At 52.9% G+C, this 18,547-nt stretch overlaps 1 protein-coding gene across 2 annotated transcripts in view; it reads left to right on the top strand.

Moving 5' to 3' along the window:
* The window catches only part of RASA3 (RAS p21 protein activator 3), a 120,934-nt gene that overhangs the window by 39,378 nt on the left and 63,009 nt on the right, over positions 1–18,547 (top strand). For both annotated transcript variants that reach the window (XM_045482772.1, XM_045482780.1), the window contains one exon: positions 10,076–10,193. In XM_045482772.1, the coding sequence (XP_045338728.1) occupies positions 10,076–10,193 (118 nt within the window). The remainder of the gene's footprint in view (positions 1–10,075; positions 10,194–18,547) is intronic.

Here is an 18,547-nt window from a genome sequence, read left to right as displayed (position 1 = left end):
AGCGGGAATGCAGTGTTGCAGCCGCCGTAGGGAACAGTTCGGAGGCCAGAGCCTGGGGATACCACATGACCCAGCACCTGTACTCCCGGGCGCACCTGTCTACACAGAAGCCTGTACACAGTCACCACAGCAGCAGGGTTGAGAGCAGTCCGAAGCTGGAAACAACCCAAGTGTCCGTCGACTGAAGAACTGGGTATATATGTAATAGTACATCCATACGGGGGAGTATCACTCAGCCTGAGAAAGTACAGGGTCCTGACACAGGCCACAGTGTGGCCGAACCCAGAACATTATGCTTCTGAAAGAAGTCAGACTCCAAAGATCACGTGTTATATGAATATCCAGAACAGGCAAAACTGTAGAGATGGAGAGTGAGCTGCCAGGGCCTGGGGGAGGCGGAAGGGGTGAGGCTGTTGATTTCAGGGGCACGAAAATGTTCTCACACTGATTGAGGGGATATTTGCACAATCTAGTGAATATACTAAAAAACATTGAGTTGTACACTTTAAACAGGTGGATATTTTGGTATTCTGATCCTGTCACAATAAAGCTGTTAAAGGAAAAACCAGAAATCAAAACACACACGTGTACACACACATGCACAGACATGCACACATACAAGCAAGTGTACAACACCTCTACCGGAGGAAACGGTGGGCCTTGGGCGTGGCCCTGTGGCACTGGTGTCCACTGCCAGGCATTCACCAGGTGTTCCCCCAGGTGATCTCCCAGGTGATCTCCCAGCCGTTCCCCCAGGTGTTCTCTCAGGTGTTGACCCAGACGTTCTCTCAGGTGACCTCCCAGGTGATTTCCCAGCTGTTCTGCCCTGTTTGATTCACATTCTAGCTCCTCTGTAGGCGGGAGCACCAGGTGAAAACCATTCCCAGGGTGAGGTTTCTGTGGCACAGGGGCATCCTACAGACTGCATGCTCTTTGTGTGGTTGTGATTATTGGCACCTCCTGTTTACTGTGCCGATGGGCAGGGATAACGTGGGGTGACCTCCCTGCAAGTTGCCCCCAGGAGGGCCCAGGCCCAGCTTGAAGACAGCTCAGATCCTTATCTTCACCAGTGTCTAGGCCCCCCCACTCTTTCATACGTTTGCATAGTAGCCTCACCTTAGTTCCTATGTTAAAAACACCACCTCAGAATATTTCTGTCATCTGTTTCTGTTGTTTTCTTCACCCTTCTCAGCTGCCTGGACATCCTCACCCCTGCCAGAATGTGTCTGTGATTAGTAGAAACAAAGTGGACAGGAGCAAGAGACTTTGGGGAGGGGAACGGTGCTGGAATGTGTAGACGACTCAGGAAGTCTTAACAGTTTGATTACTTACAGCGAGGCACAGTTGCTGTTTTAGTAATTATAGTTTCACACTTACTGACATTTCATCCCTCTTTATTTATTTCTTATGTATGTCCCTACTGTGTTCTGCGGAAGCTTATTCATTGATCTTAGTAACCAGCTAACATTTCATCATGTGAACATTAATTTGGGAAATTGCACTATGCAGATTTATTCAAATATGTCGTCTTTCCCTCAGACGAGGAGGTCGCAGGAGGATGTTCTCTGGAGAATTCTGAGGTTCTTTTGGAGGTGTACCCTTGCAGGGGGAGAGGCACTGGGCAAAGTGACACAAGAGAATCGCCTACACGGGACGCGAACACATGTTTTGGGAGCTTGGTGAGGGACGGTCCCTTCTGGCCACTGCATGGAGCCGCTCGCAGGTGTGCAATGCCCCAGACTGGGTCGCGGGGAGGTGACATGTGTCCCCACAGCAGTTTGCAACCTGAGGGCATGGGAGCCTCTATGTCTCTAAAACAGTATTTTTTGATAACTTCTGTGACTTTGAAAGTCTGTGATTTGTGTGAATGTGCAGGTCCCCCGGCACACGGGACCGGGTCTGGGGGCTTCGGTTTAAGTCACTGTTGCTGGTGGCACCTCCCTCCCCTTCCCCCTCCCTGTCAGGGTCAAGCAGGTGCAGGCGCGCACGGGGCCCTAACTGGACTTCCCCTCCTGGGGCCGGGGGGGCAGCCCGTGTGCTGCCATGGGGCTGGGGCACCCGGAGCTTCGGGGACACACCGTGGGGACACGCCGAGCCCTGGCCTGGACCAGAGCCAGAGCGCGGCCCTCCTGCTGGTGTGGACACCTGTCTGCCCGGAGCGTGCCGCCTGGGAGGGGCGTGAGGTCCTGGGGGGACCACGTCTCCACGTCGCTGTGGGGAGGTGCCAGGGTCACGGGCACGGAGGGCACACTCGGTGTGTCTTCAGCATGCAAAGTGGCTGTGCTGTCGACGGTCTGCTTACTCTTTTCTGATCTTCATGGCTGTTAGATAGAAAATGCAGCACTAGGTGAAAAGGTATTTTGCGAATAGACACAGAGTTTAGTTTCCAAGGAATAAAAGGCCCATTCAACACAATATTTTAAAAATGAAGAGGAAACTAGTGGTTTCTTTTTCACTTTTCTTAATTTTCCAGCTTTTTATTTCAGCATCGAGGTATTGTCCAAGAACACTGTTTTCACCTCTAGCTTCATTGGAAAAGTGTGAGATTAGAACATGCATTTCTCCCCGCTTGGGAAAAGACTAGATTTTAAGTGAGAGAGTGAGGTTAGCTACTGTTTTGTGTCTTTTTGGTGCTGAATAGTTTGAGTTCGGTTCAAAATTGAACATGTAAATAATTCTGAGGATGTGCTGTTGTGTACAGAACTAATTGGAAAATGGAGAAGTGACTGATTTTCTCTCTTGGCGTTGTAGTGTCTTAGGCTTCTGTTTCTCATTCAGGGGCCGTTCTTCAGACTTCTGAGGCCGCCTCCTCCGTTCTCACCCCGTCCTGGCAGCCCTAGCGCCACGTGAAGGGGGCTCCGTGCACATGTAGCTGTGGTCCTGGCACAGGGGTCTGCCCGGCCATTCAGGAACCATGGGATTAAGCGATGCCAGGGGTGACCCAGAGCGAGGGGCGTGGAGGGGGGAGGCACTCCCGGCAGGTGGGTGTCAGCCTGCCCTCCGTCCCTGCAGATGCGCTATAGGCCTTTGCCCCAGAGTCCCCCTCCTCCCGCAGTCTGCCACAGGTGGCCTTCCAGCTAGAGATTCCATTTTCTAAGGGGACCCCAGATGCCGCTTGCACTGTTGGGGAGGTGGAGGGTTCTGGGGTGGTTGCCCCCTGGCTGACAGGCACTCTGGAGAGTGGGGTGTAGGCAGACTCAGTGAGGGGTCAGGGAGGGCAGACTGCATGAGAAGCCAGGGCCCTTGGGTTTGTATTTTGGCGACATTTCCACCATGGGGTGGCTTTTCTCGAGCGATGGATTCTGACAACCACATGCACAAAAAGACCTGAACAGGTCTGGGCTGTCCCCCAAATGTGTGGCACGGTGATTCCAAATGCACAAGGCCAGCAGGTGCCCCCTGAGAGGGGCCACCCCACCAGACCTGCTGCAACCGTTTCAGCAAGGGGAAGTGGCTATGGGCATGGCCAGATCCTCAGAGTTTTCTAAAGGATTTAAAATAAATGTGAAATCACTCCATTTTTAAATGACATCCACTAACTCAGCATTTAGAGAGCAGACTGTGTCTTAGCGCCGTGTTCGGTAAGGGCCCCAGGCTGAGACCTGAGGGGAGCACCCAATACAGGGTGTCTCCCCAGCCTCTGTGGAGCCACGGCCTGAGGACACGACACCTGATTTATGTGTTTTTATGGCAGTGTGGCCGGCAGGGGGACAGCGTCTTCTACTCATAGGCTCAGAATGCTACCTTCCTGACAAATGGAAATCAAGGTCGGGGCAACAGCCCCTTTCCTAGGGGGTAAATGTAAGGTGACCATGAGGCGAAGGACCAGCAGGGCCACCCCGGTCCAGGGTCCTGTGTGGGGCCCTGGTGAGAGCACAGCCCTTGTCTGATATGGCTTCGGCAAGAGCAGGCAGGCCTCCTGCACACTCACTCGGGGGCTTTAAGCTTCTTTGTTCCAGTCTCTTGGTCTGTTAAGGAATGTTAAAAAAAGCAGTTGGATCCTGAAATTGTAAGGCAAGCTGGCACAGTTCATCATGACAGACCTGCTCTGCTCTCTCTTGCTGCTATGATGACCTCTTAGGAGGGGACTGGTCAGGTCACAACCAGCTGTAGCTCTGGCTGGTTCAGCCTTCAAAGGTCCCCACAGACCGGGCTGTGCCATCATCTGGCTCACCATGGGTGTCTGTCTATCACGTTTTATTTCCCCTCTCCAATCTGGGATAACGGATGCACAATAGGAACCGAATCACGCCACGGCATGTGCAAAGTATCTCCTGTAGCCACCCCATGCCGCCCACAGGACACATGTCCCGAGCCCCTCAGGGCTGTGACACGCAGATAAGATGATGGCTGGATGGGGTCAGACCCTGTCACTGGAGTAATCGCATGATTAAGGTCATCAGCAGTGTGCCGGAGGGGGAGGAAAAGGAAAGCCACTTGACTTCCAGTGTATGAGATCAGGACCTGAGGACATAGTGTGCGCCCCGGTTAGCAGTATAGGAGCTCAGAAAATGAGTAAATTGTATTTGTCCTGGGTAGTCCTCTATGAGCTTCTAACGTGAGAAATTGTGTGTGCCCGGCTAATACCGTATGAGCTTGTGATATGAGGAAGCTGTGTGTGCGTTGGGTAGACCTGTATGAGCTTGTGAGGCTTTGGACTTGCGTGTGTCCTGGGAATAGGCTTCCTCACAGTTTTAAGGCTTAGAAACAGCCACCTGTATCTCACAGCTTTGGGGCCAGGGATTTGGGACTGGCGGGTTGGGCTGGATTTGGCTGGGTGAATCCTCAGTACCGTGAGGTCCAGATAGGCTGTGGCAGTCGGCTGGTGGAGGGGCTGGGGATCCCAGATGCCTCTGTCACATGTTGTGGGTCCGCAAGGGTATTGGGAGTTCAGGCTCTGCTCATGCAGTCTCCCAGAGCACCTGTGCTGTCCCTCCAGCAGTGGCTTCCAGGGGCCCGATCATTGGCTTAGGGTGCAGCACACATCCTGGACTGGGGTGGAATCCACAGGGCCCTGTCCTTGCCCAATCACTGCTGGACGGTCCAGCTCCCTGGTCCTGATTATGCACCTTGGCTCTCAAAGACGCCTGCGAAATACCCAGCAGAGGTGTGGAATCAGTACTCCCAAAGCCCTGCCCAGCTTGTCATTTTATTAGTACATTCACTCACTTTTCGTTTGAGCTAACGTTTATAGGATCATTACTGTTTGCCAGAGTAGTATGCTGTTTTAGATGCTGGAGGCAAAGACAGAAGTGAGACCCAGCCATGTTCCAGGTTTCTCGGGGAGGACAGAGGAGCCCAGTGAGGGGCCGTGTGGCTGGAGGCTGTCCGTCTGAGGGCAGAGGCCTGGCTGAGGACCGCTGGGGCCTGGCTCTGCTGTCCTCCTTGGGGGTCTTACCAGGCCCCTCAACTGAACTTGGGCCATCCAGATGTCTCCAGGAGCCTTGGCCGTGGGACAGGTTGGCTGTGGAGATGAGCGTCTGAGTCCGTGGTAAGCACGTGGAGGCCTGGCCTTGAGCCGAGTGGGGCCACCCCACCTTGTTCACCAGGACTCTCACAGCAACTGTAGTTTGTGTGCCTCGTCTCATGACAGACGGGCTGAGAAGTAGCCACGTGATCTCTCGTAAAAGGAGCACAGAAGACAGGCCCAGTCCGTCACCTCCTTGCTGTAGAACAGTGTTTCCCGAGGGAGAATGGTGTGCTTTATTTTCAGAGAAAGTCTGAAGAGTGTGTTCTGCCTTGTTTCCATTCTTGCCTTAGCTACTAGGGAACTCAGAGCTCAATTGACCGCTGAGTCACACGTGGTGGGGGAGGGACAGCTGGATACGTGTAATTTTCCTTCTTTTCATTGTATTTTGAGTTTTTAATTTCCCTGTGAATAGCCTTACCTACTGGAGGAAATCTGAAAGGTGTGTCAGTACCCCTTCCTGGGCCGTGACCCTCCTGGAGGCAGAGGAAGCAGGCGGTAGTGGTTGTGAGGTCGTACCCTGCGGGGGTCCAGGCAGCTCAATGTGGGGTTTTCAGGACGAATCTGCATGCAGCAGGGAAGGTCGCATGTAGCTTGATTTAGAAATCCCAATTTTGTCTGTCTTTATGCAGTTGTGTTCTATTTAATATCAAGATAAGATAGCAAGGTATTCAAAAATATATACTCAGGGAAAGAGAATATTTTAATCATGGAATTGATCTTTTTGGGGAAATAGACTTTTATGTTGTTAGCATAAGTTAGTGACCGGAATCTCTGGGCCCGTTTCAGTATTCTGAACCAGAGTGGCCAAGAGACCTGCCTACGTTCTCCCACAATATTCCCCTTCACAGGTGGAGGCCACGGGCTGGGGGGCCACTAAGGGGTGTGGATGTGGTGGCTCAGAGCACACGCAGGAAGGACGCCCAAGGCTCACAGCTGGAAGAGAGGTGGTTTGTCAACAGAGCTCTCCACCCACCTGCTTCCCTCTATCCTTCTCTTCCTGGGGTGTTGGGGGCAGCAGGCAGGATCAGACCCCCCCCCCCCCCGCCGTCGCCAGAGTCTCTCCTGGGGCACTGGGGTCTGTGACCTCCGACATCCACTTTCAGGGATGGGGACTTGTCTCTCTCCGGCACCTTGAGGCCAGCGGCCCGCCCGGACCCGGCAGGGGCTGCTTTCTCAGGGCTGACAGAGCTGCCGTCTGCAGCACACGGCTTGTGTTGGTGCCGAGGGTACATTTCAGACGTGGTCAGACGGAGGAAAATGATCCTACTCTGGTTCTTAGAATGAAACCTTCTTTTACCTTGTGGTCATTTGTTTATCCGTTCGCTCAACAAATAATTCAGCACCTACTGTATGCCAGGAGGGCTTTACTTTCCTGGGTAAGTGTCTCCACATGCTGGGAAAAGGGAGGCACCATGACACAGTCAGCCAGGGAAACGGCCTCCAGACTGTGGGACAAGTAGTCAGCATGGAAGAAGTGGTGCCGGTTCCTCATGTGGTTGGATGGACCACCCGAGAGCTGAGACACCCCCACCCCCTTCTGCAGCGGGGCTCCACGCAGAGACTCGGGGTAGCTTATCATTCTCCACCTTTCTGCCCCAACTGTGAGGACCCCGGGCATAGGACGTGGCCGGCGATGCTGCCCACTGCCCCCACTGCTGCTGGTCTGAGTGGCCTGTTAAGGTTGGCTCTCTGTGGCACCATTGTCATGGCGGCCAGGATGCCTCTGTAACCCTCTGCCTGGGGCCAGCAGGGTGCGAGGAACGTGGCGGTCTGTGTTCACACAGGCACTTTCAGTGTCAAGTGTCATCTTGTCCAGGGAGGACTCATCTTTCTCTTGTGCCCTGACGGTGCTCACCTTGAAGAGGAGTGTCAGCCACTGTTCCTGCTGCTCCGAGGTTCTTTAGAGAACAAACAGGAACAAAATCCCAGTTCTGTGATTTCCACCAACCATCATCTCCCATGAAGCTTTCCGACAAGTTTCTCTTCTCCTTTTAAGGAACACAGGAACTTGCAGCTAAGTATCTCATCTGCTGCAAAAAGAAATTCCGAAGGGAAGTGTGGGAAGCCCTGATTGACATCATACAGGCGTCAGCTGGGACGTCCACAGATTCGGGCTGCTTATGAGGCTAAAGATTTGTGAACGTGGCAAAAGTGATCAGTTCCCAGTCCAGAACCGGAAGACTTTTGAAAGGGCTGGTTCAGGGTGACGTGTGTGATGTGACTGCCCTGTTGGGTCAGCTCAGCGGAAGGAGCCATATGTCCATCCTGCACCTCCCCACCTGCCCTTCTGTCCCTGAAGATGCCGCCACAGCCCTTGGCGCTGGGATTGGTCCCCCACCCTGTGCACACGTTTTTCTGACCTTTCACATCTGCCAGGAGTCTTCACAAAGTCTGTTTTTTGATGTTAACAGCTGACTTGAAGCTTGGCTCAGATTCACGTGCCTTTTACCAGGTTGGCCATGTTTTCATGGGCTGGACTCATGTTAAAAATGGTGTGTTCCGGAGCGTTGCAATGTTGAGGTGGCTATGCAAGAAAACGCTCATCTGTTATTTCTTTCCTCACCAACTAAGAGCCAGTGATGATTCCCAAAAGAAAAACCTCTGGAATCTTTGAAATTAAAACACTTTTGGTGTTGGAGGAGCCTTGGAGAGCTAGTGTGTTCTCATGTTCTTACAGCTGGTGAAACTGAGGCTCGGAAGCGGGTTCACGTTCTGACCGTGTGCAGGAAGGGGCCACCCGCACAGATTACACCTGGTGCTCTTAGGAGTCCTGAAGGACACTTTGGTCAGAAGTACGATGTTTGGGCACAGAAAGCCCCACCCAGATCAGCGCCCTCTCCCAACTTGTTCTACTTTGTAATGACATTAAATGAAAAGTTGAGAGCTTGGAACAAATCAAGGCACCCTCTGCCCTCCTGGGGACTCTTGCATGTGTCTGTTTGCAAAGTGGCATCTTTTAAATGAGCTCATTTCCCCCAAGTGAGTGATGATGTCTGGTTTTGCTGGAGTTCTGTGGAGGACGGTGTGTGCCAGGTGGCTTTGGCGCTGAGCTCGGAGGAACTTGGGCTCCGGTTTGGGGTTGGTTTTTGGTGTGTTTTTCAGTTTTGACAAGAATGAGGTAGTTTGGTCTTACGGTGTGACAGGTATTTACTGGCCGTGTTGGGTGGATGGCGTGGTACTGGGCTCTCAGAACCTCTCTGTCTCCCCAGCACTCGGTCCAGTGCCTGCAGATGCCCCCCAGAAGACTTAGAGGCAAGAGTGTGTTTGAGGCTTTTCTTCCTCGGAGGAGATGTCACCTGGACATCAGCTGTCCATGCTGCAAGCTACCCATCGCTCTCCGTTTGCAAGTGGACGGGGCTGTTTGGGCCTGCTGTTCACGCTTGTGCGTTTCTAGCGGAGGACACTAGGTTGTGGTTCTGCTGATGGCCTCTAGACAAACCCAGGTCAGTGAGGAGTCTGGAATTTTTGGCCGGCCGTGCTGCTGCCTGTGGGTTTCTCCTTCACTCCAGCCACACTTCCATGTGGAGGAGGGGCCGTGAGGGGGAGACACTCGGCCCACATCTGTGCCGCAGGTCCCCCTTCGGGACTCACTTCTAACTGGCTAATCACTCTGTATTTTAAACAGCTTGTCAATAAAAGAGAGTCCTCCTTAATTATTGCCCCAATTTTGTTCTAATGCTATCAAATCAAATTCAGACTAGAAAGTGACCCAGGGGGGTGAATGGGCCCATCTGTATACAGTGTGACCCACCTATAGCCCTGACAGGGAAGGAGATCCTGACACCTGGGACAACATGGATGAACCTGAGGGCATTGTGCTGAGGGAGTCAGCCGGTCACAGAAGGACAGAGGCTGAATGATCCCACTTCTGTGAATTAACCTCGAGTATCCAGATTCACACACAGAAAGTGGGAGGGTGGGTGCCAGGGCCTGGGGTGGGGGGGGAGTGGGTGCAGAGTTCCAGTTTTGCAAGATGAAAAAGTTATGGAGATTGGTTGCCCAACAGTGTAAATACACCTGACACTGCTGAGCTCTACACTTAAAGGTGGTTAAGATGATAAATTTTAGTTTATATGTACCTTACTATCATTTAAACGTTAAACAAAATTAAGGGGGCTAGTGTGAATAAAACAAAACTAATAACCCCAAATGGTAGACCCATGGATCCCTACTTTTTCAGTCTGTTTTGGAGGTTAATGTGTGTGTTCCCTTGCATTCTAATAGTGCAAATGGTATTCACTGTGACATTGTGACTTGTGGTGACAAGAAAACCAGGACATTATAAAGAGTTAATGGGGGGCGCCTGGGTGGCTCAGTCGGTTAAGTGTCCGACTCTTGATTTCAGCTCAGGTCATGATCTCGTGTTGTGAGTTCGAGTCCCACGTTGGGTTCTGTGCTGATGGTGCAGAGCGTGCTTGGGACTCTCTCTCTGCCCCTTCCTGTTTGCTCTCTCTCTCTCTCTCTCTCTCAAAACAAACAAACAAAAGAGCTACCAAGTATACACAAGAGAAAGCAGTGCTGCTCTGAAAGAAAGCCGTGATTTGGAGATGCGTCTGTGAGTAATTCCGGGCCCAGTTGATGGTGTTATGTACCTTTTCTTTCTAGGTGAAGCCAAAAACCTTCCCACATACCCGGGGCCAAACAAGATGCGAGACTGCTACTGCACCGTGAACCTGGACCAGGAGGAGGTTTTTAGGACCAAAATTGTGGAGAAGTCACTCTGGTAATGTCTGCTGATGGTTCACTGGATACGTTTCCCTCTGCAGGGGGGGCGCCCGGGCCCGGGGCCGCCATCCACTGCTCTGTGTGCGTGGCCAGCTGGCACCTTCCCTCGAGCTCTGGTTTTCCGGGCCATGTGCTTCCACCTGGGGGCGGACCGCCACTGTTCCCATGTGCTTGCGGCACCCAGGACCGCGTGGCACGGGGGCACAGTGCTGGTGGCAGTGCCCATCTCCTGCGGGGACACATGCGGGCACCTCCTGGTCAGAGATGAGTCAGAAGGTGTGTACAAGCGCAGAGCACAAATCAAGCATTTTGAGAGGGTGAATATTTTTGTTTTACCACCTTCCTTTCAGTGTTCCTAGAGAGACATACCTGAGGTTGGCGAGAAGGTAAATGCCCACGGGGGACAAGAGGCTGGGGAACCGCTCAGTGATAGCTTTAGAGCAGGTCAAGGAGCAGGCACCTAACAGGCCTCACACCAAGGAGGCCACATGACGGCTTCTCAAGGTCAGGCGCTCAGGGTCTGTCATCGCTGGAGGGCTCGTTGGGACCCAGATGTCTGCCCAGGACTTGGAAGAGTTGCGTTCCTAACAAGTTCCCTGGGTTGCTGCCCTAGACCACACCCAGGGACGGGAGGTGAGGGCGCCCTAAAAGTCACAGCAGTTCACATTGGGGGCGGGGAGAGGGGCCCCCAAAATGTGAGTGTTAGCAAGGGCTGGGGTTGCGGTTTGTGGCCGGGGAGAAGCACACCGAGGCCGCTCCTGCACGAGTGTTTGTTATCACGCAGTTGATGGAGCAGAGAAGGATCCAGGCAAAGCCTGCCGTGTGGATCCCTGCAAACAGCTGGGATCTGAGAACGTGTTAGCAGATGAATTATATCCTTGTGTACTGCTCCTGGAGTGGGAGCCAGTGACACATCCAGACCACTGACTGTTGAGGATCTCCTGGCCCTGAAACTCGGGGACACCTTTCATGCTCTGTCTGCACCAGGGCCACCAGCACTCAGGGCCGCCCTCGAGGCCAAGTGGGCGTGGTTGTTTCATGCAAGATTCTCTGCAGAAGTCTGAGGACTTTGTCAGGAGTCAAGTCCGGCTTTGGGGCTGATGGCGAAGGTGGTGCCAGGGAACCTTCAGGGTTATTTCCAGTGTCCTGATGCCGGATAAATCCTTCCCGTGTTTACACAGCTGATGTTGGAGGCCCATGGGGATACACCTGGAAAGTTCCTGTAGTCCCAGGGAAGCTGGACCCGCCCCAGACCTGGACTGTGTTTGGGAGCCTCTGTTTTAGACAAGGCTGAGAATGGGAATCACAGTCTTCAAAGCATTTCACACAAGTTTAGAAATAGAAATGGTGGCTTCTGACTTTGGTGACACTAGAGAGTGTGCTAGAGAAGGAAACGGAGGCCGAGAGCTAAATGAAAGTGATGATGTGGTAACATGTTCTGTCTGGAGAATCAGCCCTCTGAGAAATAGCCAGAATCAAGTGGTAACCCCCAAAGTGGTGTCCCAAGAAGCCAGTGAGCTCTCGTGAGCTCATCAGAGCGTCATGGTCGCAACTCATCAGAGCGTCCAACTCTTGGTGGAATGTTCATGCTCTCCTTACACACAGTTTCAACAAGCTTGGCTGTTTTTGTTTGTTTCTTTATTAGCTCAATGAGTATTTATTGAGTGCTTATCTAATATTCCAGACAAGGAGAGGGTGCTGTAAGCAGAAAGTGAAAGCTGATAGCAAAGAAAGACACCAACAGTATAATTCCAGGAGCTTAAAACATGGGTGCGTTTGGTCATTGAGTATTGAGGCAAAACCCTATTCACACTGGTGGGCCTTGTTAGCTGGTAGCCCGGAGTTCTCCTCTATAGTAGTTATTTACAAAAGGCAAATAAATCCACCCCATCCAAGAAGTTGGCAAGAAAAATTGCTGCCTCCACTTGGCACCAAATATTTGAAACCGAAAATCAGCTGTCTTGTGAGTTTGCAGGCCTGAATCCATACTGTGTCTGTGGTCCAGAAACCTCAGTCCATGCACGTACATTACTGTAGTCCTGGATTAGTAGCTTGTGACGTCCACCGAGCTGATGAAAAGCCAGTCAAAGCAAATTCAAGCATATCCTTCAGTCCACACCTTAAAGAATTTTCGTCTGTGTTCTCCGAGGAGAAGATTCACAAAGAACACAAGAGATAAAGTGTTGTGTGTATTTGCTGAAAAATAGACCACAGAGTCAGACCTGTGAGTTTGCAGGTCAGCCAACAAAGTTTAAGGAATTTGAAGTAATCAGAGACAAGATTAAAAACAGGCATGGGGTGAGAAATGGTAAAGTGATGAACCAGTTTACAAAAGAACCAGGTAGAATTTCTAGAAATGGGGAAGACATGAATTAAAGTGAAAAACTCTGCATGAATACATAGCTGCTGAGATACAGCTGAAGGGAGACTTGGTAAACTAGAAGGCCTAGTGGAAGCCGTACCCCAGGCGCACAAAGAAATGGGAAGGAAGGATGAAGAGAGGGTTAAGGACCAAACGGAATGGTGTCTAAATGTATGTCCTGAGGTTTCCCACGGTAAGGGGAGAGAGAACGGTAGGAGCCCGCATGGGACAGCAGCTGGAACAAGACGGTATTTTAAGATTCCGGCCTGAGCAGCCGTGGCCGGAGGGCAGAGCCCAGGAGCAGAAGGCCGTGTGCAGGCCTCTGCCGCTATCGGGGGCCAGAGGAAGAAGGCCCCAACTCCAACGGCGGCTGCCAGACAGAAGGAAGTGGGCACACTGGGCCATGAGCTGGTGATACCAATAGTCTGCAGTGTGGGCTCGGCCCGCCACACCCCAGGGGTAGTCACCTCCAAGGAGGTCCCGCCTCACTGTGCCGTGGCATCTTGCACTCCCAGCATGCCTCCACCAGGACCAGCATTTCCTCTCGGGTCCGATGCTTCAGGTGGCAGAGTCACCGAGAAAACAGGAGCCTCCATCTGGTCTGTGAACTCGAAGAGCCAAAGGGCTTGGCGGCCTGGCCAGGCCTCACGCTCTGGAGGGACACGGAGCTCCAGCGGGAGTTTCCGCAGCCTCTGGGGCAGGTCAGCCTCAGGCTTAGCTGCTGCACAGCATGTGTTTGGACTCCGTAGGAAGTGCAGACAGAATGTGAGAGAGAAGGGGACATGTGTCTCCCTCCTCCTCCTCCTCACCAGAAGATGGTGGTCTCTGGGGCGGCAGCAGGCTGTGACCACACTGTGTGGTCTCCCCAGCATTCACTGGTGATTACTCAGCCGATTTCTTAGGGAGAGGGCCTAGTTTGTTCTTCTCTTTCCCTTTTCTTTCCTCTCCTTTTGATGTGGGAGAGCGGGGGTGGGGGAGCATCCGCTGCAGACCCGCTTGTGAGAGCAAAGGAGCCCTTTCCTCTGAAGGGTGGTTTTGGGCAAAGTTTCTTTCTTACTCGGAAAAAACCTTCCTGATGTTGAAAGCGAACTTTGTGTAACTTTTTAGGGTTGTGATTGTGTCATCACTTAAATGGCACCTCATTATCTGTTTACTGTGTACCTGAACTAAAGGCTCTAGGACATTGGACCGGCTGGGTCCTGGACAGCACGGCACGTCCGCCGAGCGCATCTTCGGTCCCGTTCAGGAGGGTCACCTCCTGCTTGCACTACGGGGGTGGGGAAGGTTACCCTGGAGGAAATCACCATTTTATCCAGTAGAAGGAGGGTACTGATGCTACAGGCACAAAAGTTAAAAACAAGACCTCTTAAGTGCTGGGTTAGCCCACTCATTTGCAAGAAGGTTCCACAAAGTGCTAGTGTCTTCACTGCCTTTTGTTGGTGTAGGTGATTACTGTGAGGGTGACACTGGCTGTCTTTTCCCCCAGGATGTGTGACAGCTCCTGGCCGGAGAGGCTCCTGATGTGAGCCTCACCTTTCCTACCGGCAGCCCCGGTGCCCGCGGTGCTGAGCCTTGTCCCCACAGCTGCTTCAGGACCCGGCCCTGGTGCAGCCACCTTCTGCCTCCTCTCACAGGCTCGCATTTGCGTTGCCATGTGAGGGGAAGGGGCCGACCGCACGGTCCTGGCCTGCAGCCCCCATCTTGTCTTCCTGCAGAGCGGGGGCTCCGGTGGCCCCTTACGTGGGAGCTGCCCACGCTCTTCCGGGTGGTAACGTTTGCTGAGTCGTGAGGGCAGGTTACAAGACTGTGTTCCCCAAACGGTCTGGAATATATGGACATAAATGTCAATGTGGTTATTTGCGGGGGAGGGAGAGTGGGATTCTGGGGAGGTATTTTTGTTCTTTTGTTTGTATGCTTTGGTTTTGCTTTTTTACATAAAGTTAGGAGTTAGACAGTAAAATAACCACTTTCTGGAGCCAAGTGACAAGGTGCGCTAGCTCGCTATCGCGTTGGCGGGCATGGGCGTGGTGACAGCACCTCACATCCTTCTTGCTGAGAACGTCCCAGTGCAAGATGGTGGAGTGGGTGCGTGTATGCCTCGTGGGCCTGTGACCCGGGAGCGTCTTCTGCGCACCCCGAAAGGTACAGATTGCTCAGAAGACAGCACTGCAATGTGGTGGGGGTGACTAAACCAGGGAAGACCCCAGATGCTGAATCTGAAAGGGACGGGAAGGAGTCTGTGATTTGGGAAGACACACTTCATTTTCTATAAGTTGTCAGTAAAGACCAAGTTGTTGGTGAGCAGACACTGACTTTGACTCATGAGGCTACATGCGTAACATTTTCTCCTGACGTTTACTCTTATCTCCAATTTCTCCACTTAAAGTTAAAAAAAAAGCTTTTTGGACATAAATGCGGACTTTAGGCCTAGACATTTCTTGCCAGCTGGAGTAGATCCTGGGGTGCTGCAGGCAGGGATCCTAACCCACTACGGTCCTGGGGTGCTCCAGGCGGGGAACCGTCCCCCCCATCACGGTCGGTCCTGGGCGCTCCAGGCAGGGAATCGTTCCCTCCCCTCACCTTCACCCAGTTCTGGGGCGCTCCAGGAGATATCTCTAGTTTGGGTCCTGGTGCCGTGGGAAGAGTGTGAACAGCCCCCTGCGTGTGTTTCCTGCCTGGTCCCATGCCTGCCCAGTGCTGACCTGAGGCCCCTCCGGCCCCACCTGCCAGGCCAGCACCCTTGAGTGCCCTCGGTGTCCCTGTGGTCGGCAGTAGCCGCCGTGGACCCTTCGGTGCTGCACTGCCAGTGCAGGCAGTGACTGACCCAGGTGACAAGTGTGTGGGGTCCAGGCAGGACACTTCTGCCCACCCAGCATTGGGACGAAAACTGATTTGATTCTCTCCTTCCTGGTGGAGACGTAGCTCCGCCCCTCCAGTCCCAGCAGCAAGAGTGCTGTGTGACCCCACATGCAATGAAATTGCATGCAATGAAATGCAATGAATTGGCTTAATGAAATTTTAATCTAGCTTTCAGTTAATGATTTAACCACATGCACGTTTTATTAGCTGAATTCGGAGCTGTTTGGAGATGGGCTGCAGCCCTTTCTAGAAAACCTGCTCTGCCCGCCTGGCTCCCAGTTTGTCCTGGGCCGTGAGGTGGGCCCCACATTCCCGCTGGGAGCCCGGACCTGCTGCTTCTGGGTGCTCTGACCTCAACGGGCCTTCTCTGTGGCACATCCATCGCTCAGACTGTTACGAAGACCGTCCTAAGAATGGACGTCTCACGGAGTCACTCAGGGCGGCGTTCCTTATTCTTTCCTTCCCGTCTCCCCCAAATCTGCCAGCGACCCCAGCTGAGGCAGCCCTGCCCCTCCCCCTGCCCCCACCCTGGACGTTGGGAAATTACTCAGGGACAAGCGTGAGGTTTCCCACGGGTCCCAGCCGAGGCCCCGTGTGAACCGCTGGGCTGTGGGAGGAGCGGAGGGGCCACAGGTGGTTCCTCCTTGTTGGAGATTGGTCTGGAGGTGTTGATCCCTTGATGCTGTGAAGCTCCATCCGAGTTTCTTCTGCTGTTACTGAGGGAAAGAGCTCGTCACCCTGGCCAGCCTCAGAGGTGGGTGCCGCGGCATGCGTGACTTCCTCCGTCAGGCAGCAACATTTAGGGCAAGCCGGGTCCTTCGGGCTGCTTTTCTGGAGCCCCGAGGCTGCAAGTGCAGGCTGACTGTGTGGGGCATTAATCGCACGTCTGACAGCTGCTGACCTTGGTTGGGGCAAAGTGGGGTCTGTGCAGAGAGATGCCCCAGGTTAAGACACTAATGGGAAGGAAGGAGAGGCTGGGAGCTGGGGCCCCTTTGAGTTCACCAGAAAGCAGATACTGTCCTGCTGGGCACACGGAGAAGGGCAGGGATGGAGAAGGCTTCAGTTTCCTTCTCTTTGCAAACACACTTCCACTTCTGCTGCCCGTGAAGGGGGTGGGGTTGTCTGGATGACCATGCCAGTGTGTCCTGGGCTGGCGGACACTCAGGGGAGGGGTACCGACGGCGAGGCCCGGCCCACTCACACCCTGCCTGGGTCTGCTGCCATCCACCGTCCTGCCCCCACAGTGCCACAGCTGGTCTTTCTGAAAGGCCTTGCTGCCTGGGCGGCCTCAGCTCCTCAGAGGGCAGGGTCCCTCCCACGTTTCTTAAAAGGCGGGACCACACGCCCATCCTTGCCCCTTGATGACCGATACTATTAACCACGTTGTGGCGTTTCCAGTTAACAAGGTATTTCTCATGTGCTGCGTGTCAGTTATTTGTCTCCTAAGCTGCAACACAAATTTGAAAGTTCTCAGTGGATGAATATCCTGAACACAGATGGGCGTTAAGAGAGCCTGGGCCAGAGGCGTTTCAGCGGACACACTCATGCTCGTGTGGCTGCTGTTGAGCCGGCGGAAGCAGCATGCTTAGTTTGCCATCAGACCAGCCAGGTTTGTAAATGCTGCTGAGAATCGTGTGGGTAGGTGTGGGCTGAATCTGTCCCCACTTTCTGGAGGGGCGTTCCGCACCACAGCCTTTGGACCGTGAGCACCCTTCTGCCGTGGGGGTCCTTCTCGGGCAGGTGGCCGGCCACAGCCCCCCCGCTGCCGCTCCAGACGGCAAGGCAGGAAGGCACCCGCGCCCGTCAGGGTTGGCAAGGGCGAATCAAGCTGCTGTGCTCACTCACACCTCAGGTGCTCTTTGGCGACAGACTTATGTACTTGTTTGGGAAGTGGTCCATGGCATGATATCAAAGGAAAAAGCAGACTGTGTATCAGGATGCATCGTGTAATCCCACTTCTATCTAAAAATATGCACCCCCTTGGGGCGCCTGGGTGGCTCAGTCGGTTAAGCGTCCGACTTCAGCTCAGGTCACGATCTCGCGGTCCGTGAGTTCGAGCCCCGCGTCGGGCTCTGGGCTGATGGCTCAGAGCCTGGAGCCTGCTTCCGATTCTGTGTCTCCCTCTCTCTCTGCCCCTCCCCCGTTCATGCTCTATCTCTCTCTGTCTCAAAAATAAATAAACAGTAAAAAAAATTAAAAAAAAATAAATAAAAATAAAAATATGCACCCCCATCTATATCTGCCTCTGGTCTATATTCATATATCTCCAGAGGAAAAATCTAGCAGGATATCCCCTATAATGCTAACTCTGGCTTTCACTTTCTGACTTCTTTATGTATTTTTAAAATTTTGGTCTTTTTAAAAAATTTTTTAACATTTATTCATTTTTCAGAGACAAAGCGTGAGTGGGGAGAGGGGCAGAGAGGGAGGGAGACACAGAATCCGAAGCAGGCTCCAGACTCTGAGCTGTCAGCAAAGAGCCTGATGTGGGGCTCGAACCCACAAACTGCGAGATCATGACCTGAGCCGAAGTCAGACGCTTAACCAACTGAGCCACGCAGGCACCCTGAAATTTTGTTTTTGTTTTTTTAAAATTTTGTTTACATTTATTCATTTTTGAGAGACAGAGAGAGACAGAGCACAAGCAGGGGAGGAGCAGAGAGAGAGGGAGACACAGAATGAGAAGCAGGCTTCAGGCTCTGAGCTGTCAGCACAGAACCTGACGCAGGGCTCGAACTCACGAGCTGTGAGATCATGACCTGAGCCAAAGTCGGACACCTAACCGACTGAGCCACCCAGGCGCCCCTGAAATTTTGGTTTTTTAAAAAATAGCATTATTGAGACACAATCCACATGCCATACAACTAACTATTTAAAATGTACAGCTCTGTGGGTTTAGTATATTTGGGGTTGTAGCTCACACCGCGGTCAATGTGGGACATTTTTGTCTCCCTCAAAGAAGCTCATCCCCTCTGCTGCCCCCCATTTCCTGCCGGTACCCTGCTCTCTGGCAGCCGCTGGTAGACTTTCTGTCTCCCCACATTTGCCTGTTTGGGGCATTTCATGCAGATGGAATCACACTGTGTGTGGCCTTTTGTGGCTTCTCTCCCTGAGCGTCATGATTTCAAGGT

Source organism: Leopardus geoffroyi, chromosome A1, assembly GCF_018350155.1.
Source record: "Leopardus geoffroyi isolate Oge1 chromosome A1, O.geoffroyi_Oge1_pat1.0, whole genome shotgun sequence".
Taxonomy (NCBI): domain Eukaryota; kingdom Metazoa; phylum Chordata; class Mammalia; order Carnivora; family Felidae; genus Leopardus; species Leopardus geoffroyi.
The sequence above is the reverse complement of the archived record's forward strand: the minus strand, read 5'-3'. Positions and strand labels throughout refer to the sequence as shown.